The sequence below is a fragment of the Anastrepha ludens genome, chromosome 3 (genome assembly GCF_028408465.1).
Source record: "Anastrepha ludens isolate Willacy chromosome 3, idAnaLude1.1, whole genome shotgun sequence".
NCBI classification, from domain to species: domain Eukaryota; kingdom Metazoa; phylum Arthropoda; class Insecta; order Diptera; family Tephritidae; genus Anastrepha; species Anastrepha ludens.
Window position 1 is genome coordinate 57100449 of NC_071499.1, and position 23048 is coordinate 57123496.

The window sequence follows — 23048 nt, forward strand, 5'->3', positions numbered from 1 at the left end:
ATTTATTGACTTTCAAGGAGAATATTTTGAAAAACAAAACATCCATTTTTATTATAATACAATATTATTTTACAGTGTTTGAATTATTCGACGCAAAATGTAAAACACAACTTCCGTACATTTATTTATTTATTTAAAAAATGAGGCAGATATAGGCTTTTAAGGGGTTACACACGTCCAGCAGCGCCAAAAATGCGCTAAACGAAAAACTGTTTTTAGAAGGGATAACAATAGAAATAAATATAAAAAAATTTATTAACTTAAAAAAATTAAACTTTACAAAAATTAGTATATAATAAATCACGTGATTGCTCCACCGTTTGCATCATTTCTCCTTGAAATGATGATGGATCTGTTAAAAGTAAAAAAATCTTGTAAAATAAAGTTGTACCTATATAGTTATAGTCTTTTGCAATTTACGGCATTTTAAAAAAATGTGCACATCATAAATGCCACTTTAATTATTTTTAGAAAGTTTTTTAATAAAAATATCAAAAACCAAATCTATAGAGAAAACACTTTCGAATATTAAAAAAAAAATTTAGAACTCAAAAAATAAAAAACTCTATGAGTTATCATGCAGGCCGTGCCGGAAAAAGTAGTTTCGAAAAAAAACGAGTTTAAAGTTTGAGGTACAGGAGCGCGCAGACCGCTCTCTACCTAGTTAATAGGCTGTAGGAGCTATTGTATACTATTAGGAGTTTCCGCATGAAAATTTCACAGCATATTCTTGAGATACTATACTTTCGAAATATCGAAAAACTAAGTTTAAGTACTAATAAATAATGTATTAATTTTTTTATATTTATTTCTATTGTTATCCCTTTTAAAAACAGTTTTTCTTTTTCGCAGATATTCCTGAAAATAAATAAATATGTGAGATTCCCCTGCATTTGTCCAACCGTACAGTTCAGCACTTCAACTGCACAATATTTGAAGTTTCTTGAGTGTCGGTCTCTAAAACAAAAAAGGGACTAAACGTGTTCACAATTCTTCGAGCACGCGAATTACATCGATTATGTGACGCAGAAATACAATTAATGAAAATAGTACACGTTAAAAAGACATGCATACAATAGAATTTTAAACTGAAGTGGCTTAAACTTGTAATAGAGAAATTATAAGCGCACTAAGTATGTAAATATTGAGCAGTTCTGGCTATAACTAGACACACTCAATTCCCGGCAAATTGCGGCACACCTTTTAAGAGCTCCTCTTGTGTTGAAAATTATCATTAAAGATTCGTTAAGTAAATGAGACAAATACGCATTTGCAATTTAGGAATAGTGTTTGCTAAGTACTGCAGTAGGTACATTTGTTAAAATGTTATAAAACTAATCAAACCAGTTTCAATTAATTGTGGAAAATCTTGGCATACAATCAAACTTTTAACCAACACCTTGTTGTTTTAGCCAGTAACCGTTTAATACACTTGAGTAGGCATTCATACACACTCGTAGGTACTTAACTGAGTGACATTGACCATATTGATTTGTATGCTAATTGCAGTAATACCAACAAAAATCAAATGCAGTGATAATTCTATTGAAATCATAAACTGTTTTAAAATGCATTGAACTGTATGAAACTAGTTCAAAAAGCAAGTATCGAACGCACTATACATATATAAATACATACATGTAAGTACATGTAAATTCTTATAAGTTACTACTATGAAACCTCCAACTGCCAATAGTATTCAAATTTTGACTGACAAGCCGCCCAATAACACTGTGCGGCGAAATGTGATGAAAAAGATAAACAAGAAGGCGATGTTATTTATTATTTTCCTTTTGCTACTATTAGAGCATAGGACGCCTAAGGCGATATGGTTACTATGAAAAAAGAAAAGCTGTAGACCATTAGACCACTTGCCTTTTTGTGCCTAAGCCTAAAAAACAATTTTTTACATTGCATTAAAGTTTTATTAATTTGGTCTCAAAATGAGTATGCCACTATTATTTGGTAGCCTCATCATCAATTCTCAAACAATAGGATTGAGTAGATTCAAAATGTTTTTCTTACATATGCTTTGCCCTCTTTACGATTTATTGAACGTCTTTCTTTATACAGGGCCCGCCTCTCGAAGTTTAACCGCTCGCGCAGCTGATGCACGGGCATTGCGCGAAATCCCCGATGCAGAGCCAATCAAATGGCGAAAGAACTGAAAATATCTAACCGTAGCATCCGCTGCATACTGAAAAATGATCTCAAAGTAAAGCCTTACAAGATCCAAAAGGCGCACGATCTCACACCAAAGCAGCAACAAGTCAGACTTGAGAGAGCGAAGGAGTTGCTTCGCTTGGCCGAAAGTCGAGAGCGGTCAATTTCCGAACATTGTGTTTTCTGACGAGAAAATTTTTCAAATTGAGCAATTCGTAAACTCCCAAAACGATAAAGTTGATTTGACCGACCGTTCATACGAGAATTTGAGTCATCGATTGGTCACCAGTAGGCAGCACCCGCCACAGGTAATGGCTTGGGCCACTGTAATCGCAGATGGGCGCTCTCCAATCGTCTTGATCGAGCCTGGCGTCAAGGTAAATGCAAAATATTATCGGAGAAAGTATTCTGGAGGTTACTTTGAAGCCGTGGACAGGCAAGCATATCGGAGGCAGACCATAGACGTTTCCACAGAACTCAGCACCGTCTCACAAAGCTCGAGTGAACCAAGAATGGCTAAAAAATAACGTTCCGAAGTTCATAACGTCAACACAACGGCTCTCAAACTCACCAGACGCGAATTCGATGGATTATTCTCTATGAGCCATTTTGGAGAGCAAGGTACGTACTAAAAAATTTACCCGTCTCGAGGCGCTGAAAAAAGCCATTGTCCGCGAGTGGGCCAAAATACCTACAAGTCAAATTCGGGCAGCTTGCGATTCGTTTCTGAATCGTCTCAAGACCATAGTCAAGGCAAAAGGTGGTCATATCGAGCAAAAGTAAATTGATTCTTAATTTTATATTATTTTCACATATTTTTTACTTTCAGGTGAATAAAAGTAATTATCCAAACTAAATTTATGGCCTTTTTAATTGGTTATACTTCGAGTGCCGGTCCCTGTATAATGCTAGTTCACTTCTTTTAAATCTCAAACCTTTAGAAGAGAACTTCCTACGTTTTTTATGGAAGTATTAATAAAGCAAATATTGCCCGAAACCCGCCAATTGCTCGCGCTCTTAATGAAGTCAACTAGCATCTAATGCTATTTTCATTAACCTTCTGAAATTTTGTATACAATCTTATTTGATTGTTGGTAGTTTGTGAGAATTTCTTGTTCATTGACTTTATATATTTAAATAAATAAATAAAAAAGTTATCCAAAAAAACTCGTGCAAGACCATATCAACCATTAATATTTCTTTAAAAGTCAATATGAAATTTAATGGCGCATATTTGCGTGAAACATTTAATCCAATATTCCTTACCCGTGTGGGTCATTTTAATCCTTATTTTTAAAAACCTGAAATATATTATATTTGTGTCCAACTGGCGCCGGTTAGTAGGAGAAAGAAATGATTGGCGAGTTCTGTTAAACTCGGCCAAAATTGCGTAAGCGGTTATCGCGCCAATCAAAAAGAATTTCGGTCGATGGAGAGTGAAAGTGTTTAAAAAAAAATATTCCCCAAAACATTTCAGCAGAGGGGTTCTCAAACGAAAACAGTGTGAAATGTACCGTTAATTTGATTGTAACACTACTAAACCTAAGGCACTCACTTTCTTTTCCAATGAATTATAATACTCGTTTTTCCATATCCGTAAATCCCTAAATTTGTGGAAACAAGACACTTTCTAGCACCACATTGCCATTGTATTTTGCAAAATCTAATGAATTCTAAAAAAAAAAATAAAAAATAAGTAATACTTGCTTTTCTTATTTTGCGATCCTTCATGAGAGTTAAAAAACTTTGAATCAAATTAATTACAATATAATTGTGAAAGTAAGAAATGTCTAACCAAAAAAATAAAAATCTAACGTATAAAAAGTAATTTTGCTTACAGATTCTTAACCCGCTTAAATAAATGGTAACGACAGAGAATATTTATATAGTAATTGTCATAGAATTTTTACTAAGCCATAACTTTGTAACTATAAGACATGAAAAATGGAAAACGTTACTACGAATACGTTACTACATATGTACAACACCCCCGCCTATATGCGTACAACATTTATCCTTCAAAAATTCATTACTGCTGTAGTGCACATTTTATTTTAACAACAAAAGCTTATATAAAATTCCGATGCAGAAACCTTTCTGCAGACAAATCTACTAGTTCCAAACTACATGCCCTATCACCAGTTTTTTTTTGCAGCTGAAGTACACTTTGTCACAAAAGTACCGGGAATTGTTCAATAAAACGCAAAGTAATTATTTAGACATCACAATTTATTTTTTCGCCTTCAAAATAAGCTCCATTCGAAGCAATACACTTATGCCAACGATTGGTCCAGTCATCAAAGCTCCTTTTAAATGCGTTTGAAGAGTTTTCTTTCCACAAATTGGGCCGTTTCCTACGCACATTTTCTAGAACCATTTGGAACAAGTTCCGAGTTCACAACACCATGATAATCAAAGAAAACGAGTAGCATGACTTTCACTTTTGACCGACTATGACGAGGTTTTTGGGGTTTCGGCTCATGTGGATAGTGCCATCCAGCCGCCTGTTGACTGGTTTGCATGCCAAACTCATATACCTACGTCTCATCACTTATTATGATGGGCTGGATAAACGTTGGGTCCGAATTCACTTGCTTAAGCATGCTTTCAGCCACCTTCTTCCGATTAATTTTTTGAAAGAAATTCAACTCTCTTGGAACAAGTCGAGCAGCCACGCGTCTCATGCCCAATTGATGGTGTAAAATGTTGCGAATTCATTCGTGAGACACGCTAAGATCACGAGCTACCTCCCTCAAACTTAAATGATGGTTTTCCAACACCATTTGCTTGATTTTGTCGACGTTTTCATCCGTTGATGACAATGAGGGGCGACCAGATCGGTGCAAATCTTCCACGACTTCTCGGCCCTCTGCAAAAGCCTTATACCCCTCGTAGACCCCTGTTTTTGATAAAGCACACTCGTCATAGGCTTTCTGCAACATTTTCAATGATTCAACATACGAAATCCTGTTCAAAACACAAAATTGAAAATAAATTCTTAGTTCGATATTTTTATCCGTTGTGAAAATGGCATAAATAAAGCAAAAACTCTCATAAGTAGGCATGGTTCTTAATTTATGGTAGTGAAAAAATTAACATAATATTGTAAAAAATTATAATAATTCATTCGTCTTCTTTCTAGAACATCGACCTGTAAACTTTACAAATCGCTTATTTGATGGAACGGAAGACAAACTACTTATGACGTTCAATTCACTAGAAAAGGCCCAGTAGGGCATAGAGTGATTTCCTACAGGGTACGTATGCACTTACATATAAATATATGAGCTGTATGTACATATGTATTTTCAATACGAGTACCCTTATCATAAATATTAGCATTCAACAAATCACGCAAAGCGCCAACACATCGAACAAATGAAAACTGAGTATTAATGGTGAAAGTAATCGAATTAAACCACTTTACACAGACGCGAGAATGTGCTCACTAGTGTCTAACTGTTAACCATTTAATTTGTTACTATAATATTTATGTAATGAGATCGAGGTGGACACTTGAAGACAAGATTTAACTTGAGCGTGCGGGTGGCTGGTTAGTCAACGCCGTACATTCACTCTTGCGTGACGGTTCAAACAGTTTAGTTCGTCTGCGAAGTTGATGGGATTCGGTATGGCTTTGAGCGAGCTCAGTTACTCTTGAATTGAGTGTTTGAATAGGATAATTGCGAAATTCGTAGTTTGCCTTCAGCTTCAACTTCGGCAAATCGGCTTACTAAACGCTCGCTCGCACAGATCTTGTGACTAACAGCGGTTGTGTACAAGGAAACGCTGAAACATATCTTTATCACTTTATTGTGTTGAAGCTGCGCAAACGCGTTTTGAATTAGTCGGATAGTTGGCAAATTAACTTAAGCCAAGTTCAACACAGTTGTTTATTATTTAGCATTTGAAAACTAAAAAAAATATTGATTGACAAAGTTAGTAGACGTCTAAGTCAACACCAAGAGTGAACTCGAATCAAGCATACTTGTGACTAGAATCAAGTTTTTTATTCTGCATAAAATGGGTAAGAAAATTTAGATTGGCAAAAGCCTGAATTTTAACAGCAGTGAAGAAAAATTTAAATAAACTAATATAAAGCAGTTTTTTAAGATTGAAATATTACGTCAAACAACGAAATATTTTATTTATTTATTGAAGCGCGATAAAAAGTGATGTATGACAAGAAAAAACAACCAGTTCCATAATAAATATTTCTGCACTGGACAATCAAGGATCAATTAATGAAAAATTAAGAATTGTGCGTGTGTCGGAAAAACATAAACTGAAATGTGAACGAAAGTTAAGGAGTATAACTTTTTTCATGAAACCAACTATTAAAAATAAATCGAATTTAATAATAATTACTTTTAACAAAAATTAATTAATTATTGCACAGCGTTGGAAAATTGCACAGGCTCACAAAAATTAATAATTAATGATTTTTTTACCCAAGAAACAGAGTCCGAAAATCCTCATGGTTTTTTTGCTGTCATTTAGTTTTCGATATATCGCTAAATAACGATTTTTCAATTAAATCAAAAAGGTAGATCATAAAAATTTCTACGAGTAATACCCGGGGAAACCGTTAACCGATTAAATCAAGTTATATGTATATCAAATAAAAGATAATGAAATTTTTCATTAAAATTAAATATTTTGAAAATATTTACGAAGTTAAAAACAAAACAGTTTTCTTTGTAAAAATAGCAAAATGATCGTTTTATATTATAAGAAATATGTATATTGGCTAGTCTCGTTCTTGGATTTTTTTTGGCTTTAATTAGTGTTGTATAGCAGCGTGGTGGCCAAATGGGCAGGTTCGAAGGCCGGACATGAAACACCAAACGATAGAAAAATCTAATAGCGGTCGCTCCTCGGTAGGCAATGGCAAACCTCTGAGTGTATTTCTGCCATAAAAAAGCTCCTCATAAAAACTCATCTGCCGTTCAGAGGTGGCATAAAACTGTAGGATCCTCCATTTGTGTAAAAATATCAAGACGCTCGGTACAAATAGAAAGAGAAGCTTGGACAAATACCTAACAAAAAGTGTAAGTGGGTTGGAGCATAAGTTCATAACATTTTTTTGGCAATTTGAATGCGACTTTCTTTGTTTTTTCGTTGAGCTCGTGAGGCACTTAGACTCCCATTTTTTTGGTAAATCCCATTGAATGAAGGTGACTGGGAGTCGTTTTATGATCGCATTTAATTTTTTCCACGAATTCACGACTGGTTTGGCGACCTTTCTCCTGCAAAAGTGATTTGAGACTTTCTTCATCGAATTCAGAAGTCTTTCCGGTGCGGGACGTGTCACCGACGTCAAAGTCGCCATTTTTGAACTTCGCAAACCATTTCCGTGCTGTAGACTCGCCTATGACACCTTCTTCATACACGTCGCAAATGTCCTGGTCTGCTTTCGCAGCTTTTTGACCTCGAGGAAGAGCAGGTGTCAAAAATGTTGATTTTTGCCTCCTGGGTATTCCATTTCTGAGCCTCGAAATTAACAAATAATGAAATAATTCAAAAAAATATAATTAACATAGTTTTGTAGAGCTCAGTTCTATCGAATGAATGCAATTCACGTAAGAGCAAAAACAGAAAATATAAAAACCTATTCCCCAACCTATACATACATATACATTTTGTTTACAATTTATTTACAATATAGAGAGAAATAAAATATTTTAGCCATTTCCATTTAGTTCCATTCTAACACAGTTCTGGCGATCTGTTTATTTGGTCGACCTAGCCAAGCCTATTTTCTATTCCGAATAATTTCAGTTTCGACTGGGCCGGGGTTTTTGCGTAACAAAACTCTTTATTTGAAATACGATTTGGCCAGAATTTTCGCAGTATTTGTCGTAAGTATCGGTTGATAAAAACTTGGAGTTTGTGACTTGTTGCCTGCGTCAAGCTCCAAATTGTGCAACCGTACAACAGCACTGCTTTCTGACACTGTAGTTGAATATTCTTATTTTTGTGCTCTGTGCGTTGCATCTCCAAACTTTATTGAGTGCAAGATTGATATCTTCTTCGGATTCGCCATATTTAGTAATTTTTCTGACAATATAACAAAAGCTGTCAACATCTTCAATGACCAGACCCTGAATTGAGAGCGTGTTTATATTTAATGTGCCGATACGCATAAGTTTGGTTCTTCGTGTATTGATTTTAAGGCCGACATTTGCAGCATTCTCCAAGACACATTTCTGTTTGGCCTCAATATTAGTGAAAAAACATATATCATCAGCGTAATCAATGCCTCCGAGAAAGTCATTTATACTCCAGCAGATGGCAAAGGGCGCTTAGTTGTTTATTGCGTCAACAGCTGAGTCCACTCCACTCCTGTGGAGATGCGAAAAGGTGTACTTTCTCGTCCGAACTTTAATTTCGGCGTTTCTGTACAGCTCGCTGATCAAGGCAATGATCTTCTCCGGAATGCCTTTGTTTATTAAAGTAGTCCACATTGCTTCGCGTGAGACTGTGTCAAAAGCTCGCTCAAAGTCCATAAAAAGCAGATACAAGTGCGTGTCAAGTTCAGCAGACTGTTTAATGATACCACGCAGAGTATTAATGTGGTCAGCACAAGATCACCCCGGCCAAAAGCCAGCTGTTCCTTGCATAGAATGGATTCGAGTGCAGGTGAAATACGCTGAAATAGTAAGCTTGCGATTACTTTGCTTACTGGGACGCCAATTTTTGCATTTTAGTATCATTAAAAAGTAAATAAACTGAAAAACTATAATATTAAAAAGTAAAAAATAAATTAAAATCCAAAAATTTTACAAATTTATTTAGTGAACGAATTTTTACTTTCTTCATTGCTCACTGTGTATTTTTGGTGCTTTTTAATATGGATCAAGTATTTTTCTTTTAATATAAGGCGTTTGAAAGTATTGAAAGTGATAGTTTAAATAACAAGTGTGGGAATAGGAACTTATGCGTCATTTTAATACCTCATCTTTCATTTGAACACACATTCTTTCCAAACTGTCAGTTTATTTTTTGTTTACAAGCCTGTTGAAATTGTCGCGTAGTGATAACATCTTTGGCTATAGAAGATTTATCAGAGACAGAAATTCATTAAGAAAATTGTGAAAGAAATCATTGTAGACTTTAAAAATATATGAAAAGATCACTAAAATTTGTGAAAAGAAAGATCTAGGTGTGATTTTTTCTTCGAAAATGTTCTTTTCTAAACATATATGGATTTTATGATTACTAAATCTAGATCTGTACTCGGCTTCCTAACGAGGAATTCAGATGACCTTTCTGCAATCAAGATTTTCTATTTTTCATTTGTAAGGCCGAATATTGAGTATTGCAGTGTCATTTGGACTCCTGTCTATTCCGGCTCCACGTTAAGAGTAGAAAAGGTCCAGAAACGCTTTACTAGATGAGTATATCATTAACTCTCAGTATGCCTGATTCTCTAAGCAGATGCCTCTTCTGGCATAAATTGTTTTGTTTTTACTTCAAATAAAGATTAGAGGTAAAAAAATAATTAACTTCAGTTCATTAATTGGGAAGGTATCATACTTAACTATACAATGCACATTTAAATTAAATTTACTTTTTGTTCTATCTTTCCCACAGTACTGGTATCGATGTCATTTGATCGAATTCGAATTCCATGCACTGATTCGCGATTTGAGTTTTTTTATTTTTTTATTGATAACCATTCAAATTCAAAAATAACGGGTGTTTTTTAGCTATTATCTTTTTATACAGTTGTTTTAAACAGCTGACGCACGTTTCGTGTTTTGTTTGACTGTCAAACATCTTCAGTTTGGTCTATAATTTAACCATGAATCGTCTCACAAACGAACAACGCTTGCAAATCATTGAATTTTATTATAAAGATGCGTGTTCTGTTAAGAAAGTTTAAGATCCACTTTTTTATCGAAAAATTGTGTTCAGCGACGAAGCTCATTTTTGGATCAATGGGTACGTAAATAAGCAGAATTGTCGATTTTGGAGTGAAGATCGGCCAGAAGAATTCCAAGAGCTACCAATGTATCCAGAAATGGTTACAGTTTGGTGCGGCTTATGGGCTGGAGGTATCACTGGACCGAACGAATTCTGATGTCCCCCAATTTGGGTCGAACTTTTTAGTTTCTTTTCTCATGTAAAGGCCAAAAATGGTGATATTTTGAAATGATTGTATGGGGAACCCCCAAGGGGAGTTCCAGGGGTGTGCCACTGGCATGGGTGGATCGGCCGCCCAATGTTAGTGGGGGTCGGTCATACATTTGGACTCGATTGGAGCACTCTAAATGGGTCAAAGGGGGATTTTTCGTTCGACCTTAATTGGGGGACATCAGAATTCGTTTTAGAGGTATGGTTCCTTCGGCAAAGTTTCTTATTTTGATCCTTAGAATACGATTTTCGCAGAGCAATGAGCGATTTTTAAATCGACCCGCCCTAATATACAGGGTGTCCGGTGGTAAAATCAAGAATTAAAGGTTAATAAAAAAGGATTACTAATTTTAAATTATTATCTTTAAATGTTGACCGTTACCCTTGATGCCCGGATGCCATTAACCTCGCGGATGATATTTTCTTTTAGCGCGGAGATGTTCGCCGGGCTTGTGCCATGGACTCTACTTTTGAGGAACATCACAGAAAAAAGCCCATAGGGCTGGGCGACCTGAGTGGCCAGGATATGTCCCCGAAATGGCTTAGCAGTTTGTTGTTGGCAGAAAATAATCGTTCAGCATGATAAAAGCCACTGTGCCCAGAACTTGCTCTCGACAACTTTCAAAAAAATATGGGCCAATTATTCCATTGCTTGAAAATGCACACCAAACCGCCACTTTGGGACTGTGAAGAGGCTGTTTTCATTTAGGTGGCCAATAACGGCAAAATTGCTTATTTGCACTTCCATTTAAATGAAAATGAACTTCACCACTCCGAAAGATAGTATTTATAGTACGAAATAGCTCCAATATTGTCTCGTGAGTAACGAAACTAACACAGTCCTCTCCCCCTGATACGCTCAGTGGTAAGGGAGAAACTTGAACTTAAAACTTAATTCTGTTACCCTATATTTAACTTATACTCTTCCTTTTCGCCTAATTCTGGATAGGCTGCTCTACTGAAAAAACCATTTTAGGAGATGTCTGCTTCAAATTTTAACTGTCCATACAACATAAAGGCTGTCGTAGCCGAATGGGTTGGTGCGTGACTACCATTTGGAATTCAGAGATAACGTAGGTGGTTCGAATCTCCGTAAAAGACCAAAATGAAGAAAATTTTTTTTCTAATAGCGGTCGCCCCTCGGCAGGCAATGACAAACACCCAAAAAGGGTGTATGCGCCAATTAAATCGTTTTCCAATAACAGGTGTTATTTTGAATTTGATTGCGCTGTCGAGAGATGATTAATGATGTTTTATGGTAGGAATTGGATGGTATTGATCTGGACAACGTTTATTTTCAACAAGATGGCGCTACGTGCCACACAAGCAACGAAACCATTGATCTTTTACGAGAAAGGCTTACGGACCGTGTTATCTCTCGAAGAGGTGATCACAATTGGCCACCGAGATCTTGTGATTTAACACCTTGTGACTTTTTTCTTTGGGGCCACATGAAAGAGAAGGTCTACGCTAACAGGCCAGGGCCGATTCAAAACTTCAAAGATGGAGTTCGTGAGGCTGTCGAGGACATAGGGCATCCACTTTGCAATTCGGTTATGGAAAATTTCATGAAAAGGATATTGTCATGTAAGCGTGGTCGTGGGGGTCATTCGCCTGATGTTATTTTCCCCTATTAACGGCATACTTTCCTCTTTATAATGAAATAAGCGTCCGATCATTTATATTAAAAAATAGCATTTTTCTTGGAATATCAAAATAACACCTCTTATTAAAAAACCCTTTATATATATATAATGTATATATATTGTCGATCTACAACATAAAGTAGCAATTTTAATTATGAATATTTAAGTAAGTGGCGACAGCTTTATTTTTCGTAATCAAAAATATTAGAATCAAACATCACTGCTCTTATATTTATTTAGCCCTTCTTGATAATTGGCGCGAGCAAAAAACATTTCCGTTCACTAAGACTTTATGTAGATTTACATTTAAAATATTCATAATTAATTCTTTTCCCACAGACTAATTTCTAATTCTACAATCACTTTATGAAACGTGCAAAGACTCATTCACAGATTTACATTTGTATATATGTATGCATATTATACGAGTATGTGCATATGTAAATCAATTAAAATTTTATTAATATATCTTTTAAGATCTAATTTTTATTCTATTTATGTTTTCTATATCTATACGACGCCATCATTATTGACGCGAATATGTAGCCCAAACCGTCTCCGCTCAAGATGCCGCATCGGTCAACAGATACCGTGGGCCAGATGCCTACACGTTCAGCGACTCCTTGGCACTAACAAGTAAGTAAATTTTATACACATTTTTTTTAAAGATATATATAGACACGTACATATGTAAGGTGAGCCATCGGTTTTTTTTATCAAGTTGATTCTAAAGTTTTTCGAAACGTAATAAGCAAAATTGTCGTTTTTTGGCGAAGAGCAATCCGAAGTCACTCAAAAACTGGCATTACATCCATTGAAAATAACCGTTTGGTGTGGTCTATGGTCTGGAGGAATCACCGCCCCATATTTCTTCGAAGACGAGGCTGGCGCCAATGTAGCAGTGAATGGCGGACGCTATCGCGCCATGAAAAATGTCCAACGACTTGCTGATGGCGGGAATTGAAGCCCAGTCCGCCATACAGTCCGTGAAACAAAGGATTTACTGCGTCGTCGTTTCGGTGAGCAATTTATCTCTCGTCTCGGACAAGTGGATTGGCCACCAAGATCGTGTGATATCACACCTTTGGACTTTTATTGAATGAAAACAAGTTTCAGATGAGGGGGGTATCGTATCATATCGGCGGTCACATAAAATTGTCACATATGGGGAGCAAAAGACTCACACATGATTTTCGAGAAGCCAATGCATGCGTGAGAGTGATCTGAGTCTGTATTGTAGAATTGTGTCATTAATGCTGCCCGATATACCATTTCGTTTACCGAGGCACGATTACACATTTTTCATGGGTTGAAATTGAAAATTTAAGCTTAGCCGAACTTTGGCTTCAGTAGAGTCCAAAAAGAATTTGTTTAAGCATTAAGGGGTTATACGCAGTTATGAAGCAAATAAAAGACGGGTTGTCAAGGATTTATCCTGAAGAAACTTCAGATATTTTAATTTGAAAATTTTTGGCGGTTATAAAAGCATCCTTCAAGAACGTAAAAAATTTTTTTATTTATGAAAATGTTGATTATAGAGCGCGTTGCAGGCGATTTCTGGAACCTCCTTTAAAAAAAGACGATTTACGTTGTACATCGTAACTCAGGATTGGATTATCTGAAATCAAAAAACCAAACAAATTTTGTTAATATATTAGATTATCTAGTAATTAATCGTTCGGCTAATCAAAATAGTGAATTTTCACAAAATGGCAGCTTTTAAAAGAAATTATTTCGATTTTTACGTTAAAATTTGGCCGTAAATTGATTATAAAAGGGAAAACAAGTATCACATTTACAAAACGAACGATTAATTACTAGAAAATGTATCTTTAAAGATTGAGTTAAAACGGTTGACCGATCAAACAAGCCGTTTTCGAGATATCGTGTACACCGACTTGAAAAATGCCGTTTTGAAAAAAACACGTTTAAAGTTTCAATACCTACCTTAAAACGTGCCGAGGCATCTCTACATATTTAGGTATAACTCCGAAAGTATTGCTTAGATCTACTTCAAATTTCGTGCGTATACTTTTGAATATATGTACATTACAAAAATGCAATAAAAAAATCGATTTTTTTGAAAGTCATAACTGCGTATAACCCCTTAAGTTCGATAATCAGCAATCTTGGAGATGTCAGCTGACATCCATGAAAAAACAATTTGACGCCACTAAACTTTCGTCTGTTTTTTTTTTTGTCGGGTGCCATTAAAGACCGATGCTAAACCGCCAACCCAGAAGCGAAAAACACAGCATTGTGCGCACTATTGGTGACACAAGCACCGAAACCAAAATGTGTTGCAAAATTGAGTTGAAAGGTTGCACTACTACATCTCACACAGTCGGGACTGATTTAGTCTTTCTAATTGAACGAAAATCATTGAAAAATACTGAAGTTAGTTGTTATGGCTCTTTAAAAAATAATTGTTTTATTTATTTGTATTATTCTTTTTTATTATTTCTATAGGTTTCGGTAAATTTAATTACTTTTTAATTGGCATCTCCGGCATGGTGCTGGCCACAGTCTTGCTGGAGACGGCCGCAATGGGCTTTATTTTGCCTATCGCTCAATGTGATTTACAACTGACGAATCAGGACAAGGGTGTGCTTAGTGCGATCAGTTTTTTGGGTATTATTTCGAGTTCTCATTTATGGGGATTTTTGGCAGATACAAAGGGCCGCCGCAGAGTTATCAGGCCCACCCTGTTGGCAGGATTTGCAGTTACTGTTCTCTCAAGTTTCGCCATCAACTATTGGATTATGGTTCTACTACGTTTCATCAACGGATTTTTGTGAGTACATACATACATATACTTATATGCTACTATGTTATTACACTTTTAACCAGAATGGAGAAAATGGAAGTATTTAATAGTCACTTAAAATAAGCTCTTAACATAGCAGTACTGTTGCTATTATCTATCATCTATTAAAAGCTTAGTTTGAAAAATAACTCTGAAACTTACTTGTACATGAAGCATTTCCTGCTGATTATACAAGGTGACGCAAAATGTATCACTCTATCAGAAGGTCTGTATTTTTTTTTCAAATGGTGTCATACGTCAATCATATTTGACACTTGTGAACTAGCCAATTGCAGTATACAAACATACAATTAATGGAGTCCGTAAAGATTTCCATCGCGCAAAATTTTTTTTGTTTAGTAAAAAAATTTATTGAAAGAAATTTTTTTTTAAGTTTAAATTTTTTTTTAACGATTCAAAATTTCCAGCCATTAGAGAATTTGCTAAGGCACCCGTTTATGATGGTGATGATAAATGAAAAAAACATCGGCCCCCTCTGTAATGAAAAAGCCAGGTTTTTAGCTTATCTTGAGTTTCTAATTAGGATGCATCCAATGCCGGAAAAGCTTTGGCTAACGCTTGGACAGATAGATAACAAAATTAGAGAAAAATAGCAAAAAAATAAAATTGATATGAAACCATAAACGGGTAAAAATTAAACTTCAATTATGCACTTAGGTCGGTAGGTGGGGGGAAGTGGCAGTCGGTTTTTAAGCTAACTCACTTAGACCGTTATCGATCCATTGTCGTACCACAGTAGCAGTTTAGGTGCTACTTATCCTTAAACCGTTTGTTTTATGTCAAAACACTTACTTTTAAAAACTTTGAAATTCGACCGAACTTGGCGCGCGTTTTTCGGTCTTGGTTCGTGCGGCAGCTTCCATTGAGTTGATTGAACTTTGCTTTCCACGTCATAACCATAAACCCACGATTCGTCACCAGTTATGACCTTCTGGAGCAAATTTGGGTCGTCGCGGACAGAGTTCAGATACCAATATCTCATTAGCAATGTTCATGCGATGCTGTTTTCGGTCTAAATTGAACAGTTTTGGTACGAATTTTGCGGCGACCCGTCTCACGCCCAAATCATTGAAAAAAATCGAATGGAACGAGCCAATCGATGCGTCTAGGCCTTCAGCAACTTCTCTAACGGTGATTCGACGATTGGCCAATACCATTTTCTTCACTTCATTAATTTTTTCGTCTGTTGTTGAAGTGCTCGGGCGTCCGGCAGGCTTTTCGTCTTTCACATCTTCTCGGTCTTCTGAGAACATTTTGTACCACCGATAAACGTTGCTATGGTCCAAAGTAGCTTCTCCGTATGACACAGTCAACATTCGGAATGCATCCGCGCACTTAAGTTCGTTATTCACACAAAATTTGATACAGGTTCTTTGATCCATCTTTTTGAATAGGTAAAAATCGAAGAGGAGCCGAAACACGTGCAAGCAAAGCAGCTGTCAACAATTAACTCGTCGGCATGAGTGAGAGACATGAGTACTAACATATCGCTACAAAAAAATCGAAATTCGAATATTCGTAATCTGCGAAAATTCTAAATTCGCGATACTTTTTGAACACACCTCGTATATCCCAAGGTAATCTATATTATTCAAGAACCCCGAGCCAAAGTATCTAAACCTACTGACATGCCACGCGGGGCGGTAAAAAGAAGAAGTCTAACAGACTTCATTCTCCTCATTCTTGCAACTTCTGTATTAGTCGAAATGAGGTACATCCATGTCGACCTAGGATACACGGGAATGTGATCAAAGCAGCTAAAATAGAGACGTTTTTATTGAGTAGCACAACTGAGCGCCTGACCACCCATTCTGGTACATATCAGACTATCAATCCACCTCGAGTGTCAATGCTACTAACAACATGCAGATTGAGAATGTATATCTACAATCTCCATATCCAAAAGGAGACGAGTGGTGCCCTCTCTCGATAATTTGTTTGCTTTACAGTTCCCTTCTATGTCAGTACGTCCTGGATGCGGAAATATTCCGCCATCTCGTTAATTGGTGACCGGCATTTGTGAGCAATGATGGAATTAGTGACATCCCCACCAAGAGATTTAATCGCTGCTTGACTATCAGAATAAGTATAGATTTCTCTAGTCAAATGTTTACCTAACAAGATGGCGAGATCTTCAACCTCAAATACGATACAGTGATTAGGAAGACGAGCCGAACTGCATATTTCGCTTCTTCAGTAAAGAACCCTAAGCAATTCTCCGACCAGGTATTTGTCAACGCTCTCATGTCTAGCTGAAATGCATTTACTTAGGTTCGTTTAGGCTAAGGTGGCTGCTATGCCATATAACCTCTGTGTATACACACTTGGGCGGATTGATCCGTTCTAATACAAATACGTTGAAAGAGTTCTATCCTCGTACTTCTTTGCCTTCTCCTATACTAAGCGGCATATTTTGCGACTATCCGCCGAGTGCAGATCCGCCAGCTAACCAGCTAGCCAGAGGTTAAGTTTAACACTCTGTATCACTTCCTCGTATCTGAAATTGCAATTAAACTCATTTCAAGAGCTTTCCATCCTCTTTTCGTGGGTCACCTTTAAAGAGTCTAGTTATTGCTCCAACTACAGACGGCAAGGAGATACGATAAAGTTAGGTTATGACCTTAGACAGGATTTCATTAGGTTTTGATAAGATTTATTTGATTACCTCACAAATTGGATCCACTTTGAGTCCACCAAATGTAGTTAATTGGTAGTTCGTTCAAGGCATACTTTCCGAGGATACCCCTAGGACTATGCTTATGATGCATATCGCGACATTTCAGGTCTTTCCTACATTCAATTGCCATTTCCCAGTCTGCCAATTACCAATCCATCTGTATACGCGGACTGTCAGAGCAAATAGCATTCATACATTTACAACTATATAGAAATATTTTTACATCGACACACACAATCATACATAATCTCTATGCGGCCGCCGTAGCTGACGGTTAGCGCGTGAATACCATTCGGGAGTGCGTAGATTCCAATCTCCGTCCATGAACATCAAATAAAAAAAAACATTTTTTCTAATACCGGTCGCCCCTCGGCAGGAGATGGCAAGCCGCCGAGTGTGTTTCTGCCTTGAAACAGCTCCTCATAAAAACCATTTGTCGTTCGGAGTCAGCTTGAAACCGTAGGTCCCTCCATTTGTGGAACCACATCAAGACGCACGCCACAAATAGGAGTAGGAGCTCGGCCAAACACCCAAAAGGAGTATACGCGCCAATTATTTGTTTTTTTTTTATGCGCTCCATTGCTGTCTCTCTGTTGGTACACCGCAGCTGTCTAGTTCATAAGTGTCAAATATGTTTGACGTACGTTGCAATTTGAAAAAAATTGAAATCTGCCAATAGGGTGATTCATTTTGCGTCACCTTGTATGTAAGTATATTCAATTTCATTTCACGTGCACGTGTAAATCGTCGTACATGTTTTTTTTACAATCACAGAATATTTAAAAAAAAATGTATTTTTTCAAACAATGAATCAGTTATTTTTATTCATATTTATTCTTATTGTTCACAGTGTAGCTGGCTCTGCAACAGTTTTCGCCTATCTCGGCGAATTTCATACAGATAAGACACGTTCGCGCGCAATTATGGGATCTTCATTCATATTCGCCATCGGTGCGATGATTTTGCCGATGATCGCCTTTTTAGTCATAAATCAAGAATGGATTTTACCGTTAACGTTTCTGGGTATCGACTACAAGCCATGGCGTTTATTTTTGATCGTATGCGGCATACCAGGATTCCTTTGCGGTTTAGCACTATTTGCCTTACCCGAGAGTCCAAAGTTTCTACTCGCTATCGGAGAGGAGAAAAAAGCAATTGAGGTGTTGCAGAAAATGCATCGCTGGAATGGCGGCGGGCAACCACTGATTGTAAGTATGTATACACAATGAAGTGAACAAATATTAATTGGGCTTCGTATAGTAGTATGTGTTAAGAAGTGTTGCTTCCACTTTCTATAAACTTCTCCATTTACATACCTACATATTTACATGCTTACAGATTACACACATTCTGCCCGATGATCACAGCACCATTTCAACGCTGCAATTTAATAGCAAATTTGATTCGAATTCGAATTTCGCGCTTGTCTTTTTACAAACGATGTGGAATCAAACTGCACCACTGTTTCAGCGTAAATATTTGCGAATCACAATGATCGTTTGCAATATGCAATTCTGGTTGTACGTAGTTACTAATGGGCTGTATATGTGGTTCCCGCATACCATCAATAGCATGGCAGCATACATGAATGAACATCCTGGCGAGCAAAAGAAAATTTGTGAAATTGTTTATGCACAGCAAGAAAGTATTTATAAAACTGATGGAGTGAGTACAAATGTTTTTTGATTTGGTGTTTGCTTTGAGTAGCATAGGGAACTAAGCCCACTGTGCAGATCAATAATTAAAAACACTTTCAGTTGATCGTTAAAAAAATGCCCACAGCAGAGATCACCTGATCCGATAACACTCTGTTAGGTAACAAGGTTGAATTAAACATGATTAAAGGATATTTCTCAATAAAAAAGCATTATTGTATAGGGAGGGCCATGTAAAATTTGCTTTTTGAATCGGCTATAAAAAAAAAAACGAATCAATATTTTTTCAAACTTTTTTTTTTTATTTTAAAGATTGAACATTGTCATTTAAGGATGAAAAATAATATCGTTCAAATGACTGCCACGACTGGCTTTACAGTAGGCCATGCGATCAACCCAATTTTTAAGCACATTTTCGATTGTTTGGGCTCCAATTTTATGAATGGCAACTTCGATTTCGTGTTTTAAAGCATCAATCGTCTCTGGATGGTTCGCATAGCATTTGTCCTTAATAGCTCCCCACCAAAAATAGTCCAACGGGCTTAACTCACAGCTCCCAGGCGGCCAATTGATATCGGAATTTCGGCTGATTATTCGGTTTTCAAAAACGGTAGCCAAAAGTTCGAGTGTAACTTTGGCAGTCCTGTTGAAACCAAATGTCGTCCATGTCATCCTCTTCAATTTTTGGAAACAACTCGTTGAGCATGTCACGGTAACGCTCCCCATTTACTGTAACCGCGGGCTCCTCGCTTATTTTCGAAAAAAAATGGCCCGATGATGCCGCCAGACCAAAAACCGCACCAAACAGTGACTCGTTGTGGATGCATTTGCTTCTCTACAGTAACGTGTGGATTTTCTGAACCCCAAATTCGGCAATTTTGCTTATTGACACTACAGATGTGAAAATCAGAAAAGAAGAAGAAGACTCGCCACTTTGGAAATAGGTTATAGGTTTTCAATATTTCCCAATTTTGTTCAAGCGTATAACGTCCCATTTCATAAATGTCAAACCTTTAAGTAAATTATGAACACATTTGACATGTCATTTGTGTTACCATTCTCCAAAAAATAGGTGGTTCAAAAAGCAAACGCTATATGGCCCAGAAGAAATATGTTCAAAATATTTGTTATTGTACATTTTGAAAGTAAAAGATATTATTTTGTATTTTTTTTTTTTGTCGATATTCTACTGTTTTAGGTGTTACCATAAATATTCTAATTTGGTATAGCAACCCCGTTAATACGCTCAAGCGAAAAGATCAAGCACTCCCACCGTCACACACCTATGTGCCTGTCAAACTCACAGCCAGGAGCCTGTCAAAAAAAACAGGAAGAAGAAGAGTGTTTTACTTGTAATTTTGCACAATGACCAAGCCCCTATGATACTTTGAAAATTTATTGTTAATCAATTATGTATGATATAAATATTTTCCGCACTTTTAGACCATCGAATGTATTGCCAAGTTGGAAAACACTACCTATTACTATTCGCTCGTTATGGAGATACTCTATGCCAGCTCATTTGCATTTTTCGGCTTTATAATAAATCGTGTGGGCAAAATATTAATTCTTTGTAAGTCGTGAGTATATACGGATTAGGGATGTTCAAAAAACGTAGGTGCTACTACTAACTCGCTTTATTTTAAATTTTAAGAATTTTGTTCAATATTTTTTTTTTTTAATTTCGGTGTTAATCTTTTTTCCTTCGTTTAAATCGAAAACCGAAAATTCGGAGCCATCACATAATTATTTCAATGCAATTCTACTATCCGCTTGCTCAGTTTCTCCGCCAAGAGATGCTGTGCTGGCTACTGTCCGCTCTAACGCAAATATTTCTGTGACCGCCAATGTCTCAGCGCTGCCAGCTACTTCGGTGCCCGAGAGACCTAATCCGCCATCGTAGTGCAATAAGCAAGAAACCCACGTGCAAGCTGTTTTCGACGAACTTAAATCTCTTAAATATGCACACGAGAATTTTTAGCTGTAATTAGTTCTTTGCAAAGCAACCATGTTTAATTAAAGGATAGAAGACTTACAGCTTGAAGTAAAAGCAAATTTTGTGATCTCCATTTCGCTGCTGCGATTAGCGCATTGGCATTAGGGACATACAAGTGACCTTCGCAACAATTTCCTTGCATTGCAAGATAATATTTCTACTACAACAAAAAACCAGGATCGAGTATTTGATCGCTGTTATCTTTCTCTTCTGCTCCATCTACCTCTTATGTTGCTGCTGCAACTCTACAATTGACCACACTCCCGTTGTCACTATCGAATGAAATGCTATTGTTTGCAATAAACTCCCTCTCTATGCTCCGCCTAATACCAAAATACCTAATACAGCGCGAATACAAAAACAATATTTGCACTCTTCAGCGCTGCTAACGTCGTTGCTATCACAAAGCAATCAATCAGCGCAGTCGGATACAATAATTTTTCTCTTGCTGATTTGCAGCCGCAGTCCGTTAATGATGACATATTTATAACTGTTGGTGCTACAAACAAAAGACTAAAACGTAAAGCAAAAACCACTGTTGTTGGCAGCAATGCAAACCGAAAACTGGATGTGATTGTAGCTATGAAGTGGCTGCCTTTGCCCTTTTTTGAACCACACAGTGACTGCTGAAAGGATTGTCGAATATGTGCACAACCATGATGCTATTGATAAGAGCGACCTTTCTTTTCTGCAGTATACATATAGGCAATGAAGCGCGTAGGGTTCAAAATAAAGATTTCAATCTCTCAAAAATATTATTATTTTTTATTTAGTAAAAAAAAAAATTATTCAAAAAAAAATTGGATGATTAATTTTGTGCCATCTTGCATAATCCGTACAATACATTTTATAAGTAAAATTTCATTTAATAAATTATAATCGGGGTTTTTATCCAGTTTCCTAAATAAGCAAATAGCGACTAAGCTAAAATAATTTTTTTAAACGGTGTTCATCCCTAATGCAAATATACATATATGTTTTATAATTTTGTAAATTTGAATCAAAATTAACCACAAAAAATATCCTGTAGTTATTACCACAATATTCTTTACATCCTGCGGCTTAACATCGGTTTTCATAGTCGACCCATCCATTGCCGCTTACCTCTATGTGCTCTTTTTCCTGGTAGGCGTGGCCATCAATGTGCTCAGTGCAGCAACAGTGGATTTTTATCCAACACACCTGCGGTAAGCAGAGAAATGCAATTCAATATTACTCACAATTTTAAACTTTTTTGTTTTTTAATTCATACCAACTAGTGCCATGGCTGTGTGTATATCGCTTATGGTGGGTCGATTGGGCAGTGTTATCGGTGCGAATGTTGCTGGCGCCTTGATGGATCATTACTGTGAATTGAATTTCTACATCGCATGTGGAGCGATGTACATTTGCGCCCTACTCGCTCTTCTACTGCCGCGGAAGAGTGCCGACGAGAAGGGGAAAAGTGAATCGTGATCGTCATAGATGTAATCGTATTTTGTACCTTAATTATATGTATACATGCATATGTAAATGTGTGTATACTAAAGGATATAGGATAAGTACATTTTCATGCTTATGATTGCGCATATTATGGTTTTTAAAATTGTTGATGCTATTACGGTAAAGTGCATTTGTTGTTCGATATTGTTAGTGTTAAAAAATGTAATATGGCAACTATTTTTTTAGGCTATGTATTTTAAAAACTTTTCTTCTCATCCCTTACATCGGAAATGCATAATTTATTTGTAGAAGATAAGTTAGATAAAAAAAAAACTTATATTTAAGTTCCTATTCTTATTGATCTTTTAAGTGAATCTGATCATTTGCCTTTTCGCAACTGGTAAAAACGCATGCATTTTAAATTATAATTGTAAAGAAAATTTCAAAAAATCTTGTATGTACTGGAAATAGAAAAATGTGGTTAATAAAACAAGTTTGCACGAAAAATAAATTTTTATAAAAA

The 23048-nt window shown here is 36.5% G+C and overlaps 1 protein-coding gene across 1 annotated transcript; it reads left to right on the forward strand.

Moving 5' to 3' along the window:
* Nucleotides 1-5706: 5706 nt before the first annotated feature.
* Nucleotides 5707-23048, forward strand: LOC128858024 (synaptic vesicle glycoprotein 2A-like). Its single transcript, XM_054093944.1, has 8 exons — nt 5707-6190; nt 12495-12584; nt 14418-14742; nt 18303-18660; nt 18791-19117; nt 20551-20680; nt 22134-22290; nt 22363-23048. Exons 1-8 carry the CDS (start codon nt 6187-6189, stop codon nt 22556-22558), a joined length of 1587 nt encoding a protein of 528 aa, XP_053949919.1. The 5' UTR covers nt 5707-6186; the 3' UTR covers nt 22559-23048.